Source organism: Cebus imitator, unplaced genomic scaffold, assembly GCF_001604975.1.
Source record: "Cebus imitator isolate Cc_AM_T3 unplaced genomic scaffold, Cebus_imitator-1.0 Scaffold68, whole genome shotgun sequence".
NCBI lineage: Eukaryota > Metazoa > Chordata > Mammalia > Primates > Cebidae > Cebus > Cebus imitator.
In genome coordinates this window covers 9,092,946-9,107,549 of record NW_016107383.1, presented here as the reverse complement: position 1 = coordinate 9,107,549, position 14,604 = coordinate 9,092,946, and the positions used below count along the sequence as shown (strand labels likewise).

The following is a 14,604-nucleotide window of genomic DNA, read 5'->3' as shown; positions in this document are numbered from 1 at the left end:
TTTTTTTGAGACAGAGTCTCCCTCTGTCTTGTCCAGGCTGGAGTGCAATGGAGCAATCTTGGCTTACTGTACCCTCCGCCTCCTGGGTTCTGGGTTCAAGCGATTCTCCTGCCTCAGCCTCCTGAGTACCTGAGATTATAGGCACATGCCACCATGCCTGGCTAATTTTTGTAATTTTAGTAGAGATGGGGTTTCACCACATTGGCCAGGCTGGTCTCGAACTCCTGACCTAAGGTGATCTACCTTCCTCGGCCTCCCCAAGTGCTGGGATTACAGGTGTGAGCTACCGTGCCTGGCCTAAATGATGTTTTTCACAAATATCATTTGGGATATTCCCAAAAATAATGATTTGGGAATAAATGCCCTTATAAGAAATCACTATTTTCAAAGATTATCTTTGGAGAAGAGAAATATTGGTAAATTTAATTTTCTTTTCTGTGTTTTCTTATATTTTTCAAAAATTCTCCAATGATTATCAAAAAAATTATCAAAACAAGTACAATGTTAACAGAAGTGTAAAGAAAAATACACTAAAATATACAACATCTATACGCTTGAAACTTTTTCTTATTTCTACTTTTCAGAATTTTAAGTTAAATTACATATCTCCTTTGTATAAAAACAACAAATTAGGTAACAAAGTACACATAACATTGATTTCTGTTAAACCAATCTATAATTTTGATCCAGTTTAACAGACCTGATTTTACTAATATGAAAATGACTCACTTTTCAGTGTAAATGATAATGATGGAGAATAAACACAACAGCTGCCAAGTACAGATGATGAAGTCTGCCTGCCTGGGTTCAAACGCTTGCTCTGCCCCTAAACTAACCTTGGGTAAATTCACACTCTCTGTGCCTCAAGCTCTTCATTTGTAAAAAGGGGATAAATGATGCCTACAGCATAGGATTATTTTAAGGATTAAATGAATTAATAAAGGTAAAACAGTAAGAATGCTGTCTGGTACACAGAAAATGCTCAATAAACATCAGTCACGTATGGTGAGGATGAGGACAGAGGCCAACACTTGAGTATTAAACCACAGGAGCTATGTGTAGTGCTTTACAATTATAACAGTTCTATGAAGAATAACCAGCAGGCTGGGTGAGGTGGCTCACACCTGTAATCCCAGCACTTTTGGAGGCTGAGGTGGGTGGATCACAAGGTCAAGAGATCAAAGCCATCCTGGCCAACATGGTGAAACCCCATCTCTACTAAAAACACGAAAATCAGCTGGGCGTGGTGGTGCACACCTGTAGTCCCAGCTACTGGGGAGGCTGAGGCAGGAGAATCGTTTGAACCCGGGAGGTGGAGGCTGCAGTGAGCCGAGATCATGCCACTGCACTCCAGCCTGGTGACAGAGCAAAACTGTCTCAAAAAAAAAAAAAGAGTAACTGGCTTTCCTTCGATCTGCTTATTCTTATTAGCAAAATCCAGTCTATAATATGTTTAAAAAGTTAACTATCCAAATTTTCTTCTAAATAAAAAGGTTTACATATGAATGCTTCAACTGTCTATTTTATGCTTGATATCTTTTTTTTTTTAATTTTTTTACTTTATTTTTTTATAGACGGGGTTTCACCATGTGGGTCAGGCTGGTCATGAACTCCTGACCTCAGGTGATCCGCCCGCCTTGGCCTCCAAAGTGCTTGGATTGCAGGCGTGAGCCACCACGCCCGGCCACTTGATATCTTACTGTTTCACACCTTCTTGACTTAAAAGTAGAGATATCTAGAATTGTTAAATGCTGCAAAGGTACAAAGACATCAGGAAAATGTAGAAAAATCCATTCTTGATCTCATACTTTAATAAGTATTTACTTACTTATGAGAGTAGCAATAACTTCAAAACAGATGAGTTGGTTGTTCTGGAATAATTTTACAAACGGAAATGCCAAGAGTGGAAGATACGGTGTGTCACTAAAAATGACAGACCAGTGAGCTAATGCAGATAAGGTTCTGTGAATAAAATAACTTAGCATTAACATTTACTTGAATAAATCATATATTCACATGATAAAAATTTTATACAAAAGGTATATTTGGTGAAGATTCTTCCTGGTACCCCTATCATCTAGTTCACCTCTTTAGAAATACCACTGTTAAAAGTATAAATCCTTTTTAAAAAAACCACAAATAGTAGTATATTATAAAAATTGTTCTGTACTTTGCATTTTTCAATTAATGGCATCTCAGAAATAACGTATATCAGTATATGCAGACATTCCTTAAGACATTTTACAGATGCATGTGATAGCTTTGTATCAATACACCTTCATTTCTTTCTTTCTCTTTTTTCTGAAACAGGGCCTCGCTTTGTTACCCAGGCTGGAATGCAGTGGCACAATCGTGGCTCACTGCAGCCTTAAACCCCTAGGCTCAAGTGGTCTTCCTGCCTCAGTCTCTTGAGTAGCTGGGCCTACAGGTGTATGCCGCTATGCCTGGCTAATTTTTTTGTGGGTAGAGGCAGGATCTCACTATGTTACCCAGGCTGGCCTCAAACTCCTGGGCTCAAGTGATCCTGCTGCCTCAGCTTCCCAAAGTGCTTGGATTAGAGGCGTGAGCCACTGGTGTCCCGCCACCTTCATTTCTTTAACATGATCTCTATTGTTGGGCATTTGCTTCCAATCTTTTATTTATTTATTTTTGAGACAGAGTTTTGCTCTTGTTGCCCTGGCTGGAGTGCAATGGCCTGATCTTGGCTTGCCACCATCTCCGCCTCCCGGGTTCGAGCTATTCTGCCTCTGCCTCCCGAACAGCTGGGATTACAAGCATGTGCCACCATGCATGGCTAATTTTGCATTTTTGGTAGAGACGGGATTTCTCCATGTTGGCCAGGCTGGTCTCGAACTTCTGACGTCAGGTGATCCGCCCACCTTGACCTCCCAAACTGCTGGGATTGCAGGTGTGAGCTGCCGTGCCCGGCCGCTCCTAGAACTTTTTTGCCCACTAATTTTAGCACCAATTGGTGGATCTTGCCTCCAACAATTATCACTGTGGTGTCCTAATGGTGATTTTCTATTTCTCGAATTCCTTCTACATTTATTAGAACTCTCCCTTCTCCCTCATTTATGCCTTCATTTAATGATTTATGTCAAGATAAACTCATGGATATTTCTTATATTCTACAAGTTATAATTGATTGTTATTTATTTTATTCCTCAAATTGTTCCAGCTTTGTCCACTGGAACTTTCAGGTTGCGTCATGTGCCCTTGACATGCCTATCCTTTCGGAACACTTCCTTACTTTACGGCACTAAAAGATGCTTCAGGTTCATCTTGTATTTTCCTTATACCAGTAGGTGTGCTCATTGCTACCAGGATGTCATTGCTAGGCCCTCTTAGTAGACAGAGCTTGGAAATATATGTGTGTACACTAACTCCTGCATACATACATATCTTTATTTCTTTCTGTGTCTATTTATATGCACAAGTGCTAAGAACCAACACTATCGATTCCAATCAACTACTGCAAGATTCATTCGAACACTTTTTCTTATTTGTATCTTCTTTCTCTGAGTGTAAGAAACCTGGCTCTCATCTCTAATTAGTTATTTGTATACAAAAAGTGGCTTCTACACATAAAGTGGTTTCGGACTGCTAACCCCACATTATTTCTAATACTTTGATGGTTTTGTTTTTTAGAAAACTAATTAAATCTGCCGGGCACGGAGGCTCCAGCCTGTAATCCCAGCACTTTGGGAGGCCGAGGCGGGTGGATCATGAGGTCAAGAGATCGAGACCATCCTGGTCAACATGGTGAAACTAAAAATACAAAACATTAGCTGGGCATGGTGGCGCGTGCCTGTAATCCCAGCTACTTAGGAGGTTGAGGCAGGAGAACTGCCTGAACACAGGAGGCGGAGATTGCGGTGCGCCAAGATTGCGCCATTGCACTCCAGCCTGGGTAACATGAGTGAAACTCCGTCTCAAAAAAAAAAAAAAGAAAAGTAATTAAATCTTTAGTTCAAGCAGAATTTATCCTGGTGTAAGATATGAGGTATGCTTGCAACTGTTTCTAGATGGCTAGCTAGTTATTCCACGTCATTTACTAAATAACTTTTCTTCATCACTGTGAAATGTCATCTTTAAAAACAAGTCAATTTTTGAATGTAGCTTGGTCTATTGTTAGACTCTGCATATCAATTTATGTATCAGCAGCAATTTCAATTATTTTAGCTTTAAAATAGTTTTTACTATTAAGGCTAATTCCCTCTCATTACTGTTTAAATACAAATTATTTTTGAAGAAGTATACTTTATAGTTAATGTGGCAAGCAGAATAATGCAAATTGTTCCCCTCCCCAAAAGATGCCCATGCTCTAATCCCTGTAATCCATGAAGATATTATTTCACCTGGGATTTTGCAGATATGGTTAAGCACTCTGGGGTGAGGGCATTTATCCTGGACCACCTGGGTGGGTCCAATCTAATCACACAGGTCCTTAAAATCAAAGAACCCCTTCCTGGTTGTGGTCAGAAGAAAATACAACTACAGAGATGGTCATAGGTGGTCAGAGAGATGCTTTGAAGACAGAGACAGTGGGCCTGAGTCATGAAATGTGGGAAGCCTGCAGAAGCTGGATAAGGCAAGGCAAAGGATTCTCCTCAGAGCCTCTAGAAATGTAGCCCTGCTGACACTCTGATTTTAGCCCAGTGAGATCCAATCTATGGTGAACTTCTGCCTACCAAGCTCTAAGGATAAATCTGTGTTGTTTTTAAGCTACTACATGTGTGGTAATTTGCTATGGTGGCAATCGGGAACTAATATAGTTAATGGAGTTAATAGGCTACTTCAGACATTTTTTATTGTTCGATACAATACTCAGAACAACCCCAGGAGGGAGGGATTAGCAACATTGCTGAGTCTAGGAAATGGAATTCCAGAGACTATAAGGAAATCCTCATTACTGGAAGGGCTAGAAATCAACCTAAATACAAGAACATGTTCTCCTAAGGATAGTACTTTCATAATTATAGAAGTTATGTATTCAACAATAAGTTCCCATCTTTTGACCGACATCAGATTACTTTGTTGAGAGATGACTTAAAAACAAAATTAGCCAGGCGTGGTGGTTCCCACCTGTTGCAGCTACTTGAGAGGCTAAGGCGGGAGGATCAGGTGAGCCCAGGAGTTCAAGGCTACAGTGAGCTATGATTATGCCACTGTCCTCTAGCCTGGGTGACAGAGCGACACCCTGTCTCAAAAAACAAAAACAGAAATGAAAACAATAATTTGATTATATATGCCTAGTGGGATATAACCTAAGAAAAAAAAAGAACTATAAAAAATATTTTGGACTGTTTTCAATAATCATAATATTCACATTGTTATTATTTATAGTTACTGAATATAGTTTTATTATACAGTATACATATATGGAGCTTAAAAAACATTGTGTGTGTGTGTGTCTGTGTCTGTGTGTGTGTGTGTCTATCTGTGTTAAAGAAAATAAGGAATTATGTCAATGTTGTTAGAAATCAAGATTTTTAACCTAAGAAAAAAGATACAAATATAAAATCAAAGAAGCTGTGCAAAAACTTTGTAATATTAAATCCGAATTGAAAATACTAGCACGAACTCCTGGTTCTATCTATTGTAAAGGCCTATATGTTAAATCTGAGTTCATAATAATACACTGATCCCTCTGGAAGGCTCCAAGGTAATCAGTTTACTATTCTGAAAACTGGTTTTTTTTTTTTCAAAAAAGGTACCAAGCATTTAACTTCCCTTTCCTACATGGGTTGTATCTTAGAGTAACCAAATAGATCCTAAGAACTTCTTCTTTAGAAAAATTTCCCAGTTTATAAAATGAGAAAGAATAGAATTATATTATCACTGTTTTGCTCATCTCTGGTTAAATAATGGATCTAGGCAATAATCATCAATGGACAATAACATCACCAAAAGACACAGTCACGTATGAATTATAATCCACCTAACAGAAGTACATAAAACCTCCTAGGAAGTTTTCTTGCAAGCCAAAGAAACAATTACCAAAGGGAGAAAATAAAAACCTTGGCTCAGATCAAGCCCCTAGCTCTAATTGTAAGTTTCTAGTAAATTCAGAAGAAAGAGAAACATGTTAAACAATACTATGAAATAAAATCAACAAAATCCGGAACAGAGAGGGCTGTATGGATTAAATAACCTGGTTTCTTCCAACAAATAAATTGTAAAGAAAAAAAGAGGTAGTCAGAATCTATAGATTAAACTCAGCAGGGTATCAGCCAAATGGAATGTGTACAGGTTGTTTGAATCCTGATTTGAACAAGTTTACATAAAATTTTTTAAGACAATCAGAGGAATGCTGATTGAATATTTGAAGATAATAAAGAATTATTAATTCTTTTTTGTGTGTGAGTATGGTAGTGTGCATATGGTAAAGAAAGAGTCCTTATCCTTTAGGGATACATATCTAAATATTTAGCAGGGGGAGTGTGTACATGTTGGGCTGTGGGGTGTCGAGTGAGTGGGAATATTCACCCAACATGATTGGCCATGAGTTGGCAAGCACTGAAGACTGAAGCTGGGTGATGGGCATGGGGATATTTGTTACATTATTGTTATTCATGCTTGAAATATTTCAGAATAATTTTTTTTTTTTTTTTTGAGATGGAGACTCGCTCTTGTTGCCCAGGCTGGAGTGCAATGGCACAATCTCGGGTCACTGCAACCTCTACCTCCCAGGTTCAAGTGATTCTCCTGCCTTAGCCTCCCAAGAAACTGGGATTACAGGCACCTGCCACCACACCGAGCTAATTTTTTGCATTTCTGGTAGAGATGGGATTTCACCTTGTTGGCCAGGCTGGTCTTGAACTCCTGACCTCAGGTGATCCACCCGCCTCAGCCTACCAAAGTGCTGGAATTACAGGCGTGAGCCACTGCACCTGGCCATAAAAAAATATTCTTAAAAAAAGTCTTTGACTCTGGAACCTGGACTTAATCTTAGCTCTACCACTGCTGTGACTTGATCATATTTCCTAATCTCTCTATGCCTCAGTTTCTTTACCTATAAGTTAAATGTGCCTAACACATGAAAAGAATGTTAAAGGATGAGCTATTGTTACTAGGTCTTTTGCCTTCTAATTCAAAGCTCTTTCTACTATGCCTCTTGCTTTTCTTTCTTTCTTTTCTTTTCTTTCTTTTTTTGATGGAGTCTTGCTCTGTTGCCCAGGCTGGAGTGCAAAGGTGCAATCTTGGGTCACTGCAACCTCCATCTCCCGGGTTCAAGTGATTCTCCTGCCTCAGCCTCCTGAGTAGCTGGGATTACAGGTGCCTGCCACCACACCTGGCTAATTTTTGTATTTTTAGTAGAGACATCATAAATTTCACCATGGTGGCCAGGCTGGTCTCCAACTCCTGACCTCAGGTGATCCACCCACCTTGGCCTCCCAAAGTGCTGGAATGTTCTTTTAGATTAATCTGAAAGAGTCCTATTTTCTAGAATGCAACACAAACTAATATTTGTATGTAATATATGTGTATGTACATTTTTAAAACTAAAACAACGTATCACATAAAGATAATCAAACTGACCAAACAATATTTTATAAACAGAAAAATTTTTAAAACACTGCAATTATTAGTTACAGGTCTCATACATGTTGCTGCAATATATAGAACATACCTCTGTAATACTCTGAGTAGTTTCCTACTTTTGATGGGGTATTTCTTCTGAAGGTTGAGAAACGCCACATGAGTCCCCTTATCTATGAGGCTACTAAATGCAGTATGATTTTCAGGCAGTTGTAGTAGAGAGCGCCAAATGAACATTCTGAAATAAAAATATATTTTAACCTCCCAATTTTTTTTTGAGTAAAATTGATGTAACATACAGAATTTAAATTGTACCTGTATTTTGTTGGATATTCACCATAGCCTTTTAATAAGATTTGTAAACGCTTTTTGTTTAATCCGTCTGGTAATTCATTCTATAAAGAAAAAGACAGTACTAATAAATGACATAATCATTAAAACTGAAAAGGTGACAAATGGTAATCTAGTTCCCCAGTGACTTTCTAACTTTAGAAGATAACACATAGAAATATTTGTGTACCATAAGTGTTTTCCCCGCTCCCATCTCTCCCTCTCTTGAGCATGCATATACACAGCCAATAAAGTTCATGATATAGTATCTTCCCTAGATAAGCTTGACAAACTTTTTCTGTAAAGGGCTATGATATGGTTTGGCTCTGTGTCCCCACCCAAATCTAACCTTGAATTATAATCCCCATAATCCCCATGTGTTGAAGGAGGGACCCAACAGGAGGCGACTGGATCATGGGGGGCAGTTCCCCCATACTATTCTTGTGATAGTGAGTTCTCAAGAAATCTGATGATTTTTTAAGTGTTTGACAGTTCCTCCTCTACATAGTCCTCTCTTTCTCCGCCTGCTGCCTTGTGAAGAAGTGCCTGCTTCCCCTTCACCTTCTGCCATGATTGTAAGTCTCCAGAGGCCTCCACAGCCATGCGGAACTGTGAGTCAATTAATCTTCCTTTCTTTATAAATTGACCAGTCTCAGGTATTATTCTTTATAGCAGTGTGAAAACAGGCTGATACAGACCAGTTAGTAAATATTTTAGGTTTCGTGGGCCAAGAAGAAAAATCAAGAATATTATACATTTATATTTAACCACTTAAAAATGCAAAAACCATTTTCAGCTTGAATAGCTGAATTAGGCCCACGGACTGTCATTTGCTGACCCCTGCATCAAAGGGCAATAGATTCAGCTAGCTTTACCCCCATCTTTCTCTTTCCTTAAAATTCTAGGCAATTCCTAGCATTCAAGCATCAAGGACAAGTCTGGCAGAAAAACGTGCAGTTCACCATTTTATCCTAACAGACATCAGCTCCTGCTGATAGTTCCTTATGTCTGAAACTTTTAAGTCAATTTTTATCTTAATAAAAAAAAATTTATAGAATTTAGGATTAGAAAGCTGTTTTCATATATTATCTCCACTGCATCTAACAACTATATGAAAGAGATGAGATGTCTTCCTTTATTTAAGAACATGGGAAAATCAGAGAAGTTTGGTGAATTGCTTATAGTCACAAATCTGCTAAATCTTGGCTCAAGACTTAAAGCCAGGCTTTCTGATTTAGTGCTCTTTTTACCACAATAAACAGGTAGTCCAATCTAAGAGAAGAGTGAAGGGAAAACCCAAGATGATGGTAAATGAAGATTTCCCACTTGAGTGCTATGTGCAAGGTATAGAGGGCAACCAGTGCAAATGAGAGCAGTACGATCCAGGAAGACTGCCTGCATCATCAAAATATCTGCTGCCGCTGAAGCCTCTTTTTAAACAAAGGATAAAATGTCCTGCAGAGTTTGGCCTCAATTTGATCTGTTCCTGTCTTGCCCATAAACTGATAAAGTTCCTTCTTTCCTTTCCATGTGCTAATGCAAAGATTAGTTGAGGACTTGCATTTCACCCCATCGAAGTCTTCTACTTTGACCTACTTTTTAGAGCTGGTTATGGTTTCTTTGGAAGCAGCTCTACTCCTTGACATATTTCTGTAGGATATCCAGATATGATCCACACTACAATGCTGCCAGATACCCTGACATGATGAACCTTTTACTTCCCAAAGTTATTCATGACCATTCCCACCAGTTTTCCCAGAAAAGGTCCTGCAAACTCTCAGGAAAGCTGAAGTCAGAAAGTCTCAGAGATACCACTCAGCTTATCTTTGCATTAAAGCATTCATCAGATAGAAACAACATTGACCAATCTTTATACAACTAGGCTAGGCTTGTGTCTGCTATTCAGTTTTTTCTTTAAAGAAATAACATTTTGTTTGGAGTTACATGAAGAGGTTATAAGACTATAAAGAAAATCAAGGGCATAATTAACACAAAGTGAGGACAATGGTTATATATACATATATATGGAGCGGGGAGAAAAATGTGATGGGGGGTAAGCACACAGGGGCCTCCACAGCTACTGGTAATGCTCTATTTCTTCATGTAGAAATGTGTATGTGCAGAAAAAATTTAACACAAGCTGGTCTGAGCCTGCTACCCTTATAGGGCTTACTTGCAAGGTTGGCCTTTGGCTGGTGTCTAGAAGTTGAATTTCAGGAGAGTTCTTACCACCCCCAAAACCAATTAAGAGTGGCTCACTGTGCTTAAACTGTTCGTACAATGTGGTTTATGCTGAATGTCCACCTTCCTTCCAGGAGTCTGGAATTTGAAGCCTGTTAAACAGGGTACCTACAGAACCTCTAGTAAAAATGTTGGGCACCAGGTCTCTAATATTTATTTTAGAGGTAATATTGAACCCTAAATATATTTATGTTTTTCCCCATACATACATACTTGTAATAAAGTTTAATTTATAAATTAGGTACAGTAAGAGATTAACAATCATAACTAATAATAAAATAGAACAATTCTGACAATATGTGAATATCAGTACTTTTGTGTTCTGGAGAAGATTTTAAGTAAAATAAGGGTTACTTGAATGAACACAAGCACTGTGATACTGTGACAGACCTGATAAGCAAGAGGCTACTGAGTGACTATGCCAGATAAAATGATGATTCTTGTGGCAGGTGGAACAGAGCAAGATGGCATGAGACTTCATCATGCTACTCAGAACGGTGTGCAATTTAAAACTTATGAATTGCTTATTTCTGAAATACTCCTTTTAATGTATTTGGAGCACAGCTGACTACATGTAACCAAAACAATGGAAAGTGAAACCATGGGTCAGGAAGGACACTGTACTAAAATCAATGTGAAAAGTATCAGGTATTATCGGTGAGAATATGGAGCAACTAGAACTCTGAAGTATTGCTGGTAGGAATGTAAATCAACAACTTTTCAATCAACCGCTTAGGAGAACTGACAGTATTTACTAAACTAACCTACAGTGTATCAGTAGAATAGTTATTCTGGGGGGAAGGGAGAGAGCGAGCGTGGAATGCAGCAGGAAGCTGATGGTAAGGTCCCAGTTTTTGATCCAGGTGCTGGTAACACGGTGGGTGCAGTTTGTGAAAGTTTGCTGAGCTGTGTGTAAACTTAATGTGTACTTTGTATATATGTGTGTATATATTTGTCATTAAAAAGTTTTAAAATCCCTTGAAAATAAGGTAACTTCTCTATTAAAAGCTATATTTTCTTTCTTTCTCAACGTAATATGGCTGAGTGTGGCAGCTCATGCTCGTCACAGCACTTTGGGAGGCTGAGGTGAGAAGATCACTCGAGGACAGGAGTAAGACCAGCCTGTGCATAATTTCATTTACAACTTTAGTCTCTTCATTTATTCTCTTTTTTTAATTCCCAAGAGAGGGAAGAGTGGTGATGGCTTAGAAATCACAAGACTTGTCTATAGCAGAGTCACAACAAACAAAATTTAATTACCAAATATTCTTACCTTTTTACTTTCAAAATTACTAGTCAGGTCTTGTTTTAATATTCTAGTTTGTATTTTGCTTTCCCTAGATTTTGCCGACTGCTGAACTCTTCCCGATGTTACTTTCATCTTAAGATCACTGGAACTCAGTTTATTCTTAGGCAAATCTTCAATAACTTTCACTAAAGGTGGAGGTGGCTAAATGGAAAAATAAATATACATATTCTAATGGACATTCTTGGAAGACAGACCTGTTAATATATGACTTTCAAAATTTGCTTTAATAACATGTCTTAATATGCAGAATTATTATTCAGGCAAAAAACCTAAGTAAAATGTCTAGGAACATTTGCTTTGACTAAAAAATCAAAGCAAATTTCTGCTGAATTCCTTTGAAGAACATAATATACATGATTAACAACAGAAATAAATGTAGTTATTCCTTGAAAGCCAATCTTAAATCATTTAATATCAAACCATGTTTACACATATATGATAAAGTTAGTATGGTGATTATTATCCACAGCAAAAAAAGGCATAGTTAGAGGTATGGCCCTCTAGAATTCTGACAGAAGTACCCTAATATTCTCTGGGCTAAGAGGAAACTGTCAAATGACTTTCTTCTAGAAGCATGAAACCTCTGCCTCTCTATCCCTTGGTTGAATGTTTTAATCTGCTTAGCCATCTGTATTATTTCCTTATTGTATCAACAGCTTAAACAGTTCAGATAATATGACTTAGAATCTATACCTTCATCTTTATGGGGCCCATCAAACAGGGAAAAAAACCCAAACAACTTCAATTTACTTAAAGTAACATTACTCACTAGAACATTTTCTCCATAAATAATATTCTCTTTGAAATCAAAAGATCTTCGTTCTTCGAAGGAAGTAAGCAAATAAGGTAACTCAGGCTTTCTAAGTTCTAAATACAATTCAAGTACAATGACCATTTATAGTTTATGATTCAGTTCTTTACTTCATCTACAGGATGAGATTAATAGTGGTCTGACTTATGAATATTACCCATCTTTAATATCCTTAAACTGTTTTTTGACTTCAATCCATTCTTCTAAATTTTTATTAAAATTTCCATCTAATGTCATAATTTCCCGTTTGAGACTTACCCTCTACCATAAGTATAACCTCCTAAAAAGAACCTGAGAACGACCTGATTTGACATACCTTTGTAGTGTTAAACCTTCAATACATAAGAATTCATTTACTCTATTACCACAATACCAGAAATTCTCCAATGACAAGAAAATAAAACTGGTAAGAATGGGACAAAGGTGAGTTAGATTTACAGAGAATAGAGAGCTGAACATTAACATAGGCTGGAACAGCCAAAAGACAGATGGTATTGGTAATGTGTCCAAAAAATAAGACCATTCTACTTCTAAGCTAGCTTTTCTATTCATGTGATCTCAATTTCTTCAACAGAAAGGAACTAAACGACTCACTCTTACCATAGTTTTTCTCAGATCTCTGCCTGCCTTTATGAAGAAAGTTTAGCTAGTACTGTAAAACTGACTACTCAAAGAGGCTGAAAACTCTCTCACTAAGAGCAGATATTAATACATTTTTATTACTTTATTAAAAACTTTTATTAATATATAGCACATATTATAATGCAAATATATATAGTATTTATAATGATATAAAGAGCAAAAGAGCAGCAGAGTATAATCCTACATGTTTAGAGAAAATGTATGCATACACACACACACACGCATGTGTACCTGCATGCACACCAAACATATATATACAGTGAATTCTCATTATTTGCACTGGTTCTATAAAGTCACCATGAACACTCAATTAGTGAATACTGAAACGTTGCTCCTGGGGAAACACGGAGTCCAGTTCCTGCGAGTCTCATTAACCACTGAATGCATAACCTTGTTCTATGTGTTTCTGTTTACAGGCATCTTATTTAATTCAGATTGTTGATTTGTTGTCACTGAACTCACAGCTAATAGCACTACAACTCATTCCTGAATGAGTTTATCTAACACACGTATTTTCTCTGTAAGGTACGCCACAGCCTCCCGTGTTTAGAAACAATAAATAGTGTTTCAGCGCTATGCTTGGGGACCACTTTAAACAGTAAAATCTTAACAAGAAGCCTCAAAATGCAAAAAAAATAAAATAAAATAAAAATAAAAAGGCATTAAGTAGACGACAAATAAGATACTTGTTTAAACTATGAGAGCTGAAATAAGAAGACGGAGTGTTGCCTTGTTTGACTTCAGCAGGGAGAAAGGGTATCTATCAGGTGACTCAAATTTTTCAGTGCTCTGTGCATGTCCCTGAATGACCATGAACGCACTGCAAGTATTAATTTTGACTTTGCAAATAAATTTTAGTGAGTAGGAGAATTCTCATGTATCGAATGCACAAATAATGAGGAGTGACTATATATTTACACACATAGAAAAGAAACTGGGAAAGTATAAATCAGAACCATCTGAGAATGGTGTGGTGAGGCTTTCAGTGATTTGTATTTGCCTATTTGTTATTCTGTATATTCTTTTATTTTTCTGCAATGAGACACTAACTACTTGTATAATTTTTTAAAAAAGATAAAGAAAACAAAAAGGAGGAGGCATATCAAAAAAAGAAGGTATTAGGAATCAGAACACCATCTACGGCCATACTACGTCAAATGCGCCCAATCTCATGTGATCTTGGAAGAACTGGAACACCCAGAACTGCTAGTTACTAGCTATGTGATTAAGTTTGAGAATGAACTTCTTCCTGTGTAAAATAAAAGGGTGAGACCAGGTGATCATCAAAGTCTCTGTGAGGGCCACTATGGTGCTATTCCAGATTGGAAGATACATGGACAATATGACTTGTTAGCTGGGGCAATTTTAGATAAGCAGAGAAGAGGAGTGAGGTGTGCAATTTAGTGAAATGAATGGTGCGGATAATAGATGCAGAAATAAGGATGGTGTCTATGGGGGATAATGAGGGAAGTTGTAAGTTGGAGGAAGTAAGTTAGACAGGTAGGCAAGATTAGAGAGAACACTGAGAGCCAGGCAGAAGGGCCTGGACTTAATTCAACAAATACAGGAAGGAAGCACTGAAGTGACATTAGTTAAGAAATGATAACGGGGGCCGGGCGCGGTGGCTCAAGCCTGTAATCCCAGCACTTTGGGAGGCCAAGGCGGGTGGATCACGAGGTCAAGAGATCGAGACCATCCTGGTCAACATGGTGAAACCCCGTCTCTACTA

At 37.8% G+C, this 14,604-nt stretch overlaps 1 protein-coding gene across 6 annotated transcripts in view; it reads right to left on the bottom strand.

The window, feature by feature from the left end:
• The window catches only part of TBC1D31 (TBC1 domain family member 31), a 75,690-nt gene that overhangs the window by 28,758 nt on the left and 32,328 nt on the right, over nt 1–14,604 (bottom strand). For 5 of the 6 annotated variants that reach the window (XM_017530725.2, XM_017530722.2, XM_017530720.2 and 2 more), the window contains 4 exons: nt 11,387–11,563; nt 7,858–7,937; nt 7,634–7,780; nt 1,829–1,962 (listed from right to left, as the gene is read on the bottom strand). In XM_017530725.2, coding sequence (XP_017386214.1) covers nt 1,829–1,962; nt 7,634–7,780; nt 7,858–7,937; nt 11,387–11,563 — 538 coding nt within the window. Of the gene's footprint in view, nt 1–1,828; nt 1,963–7,633; nt 7,781–7,857; nt 7,938–11,386; nt 11,564–14,604 lie in introns of those variants that run through there. The other variant, XM_037739328.1, reaches the window with a different exon arrangement.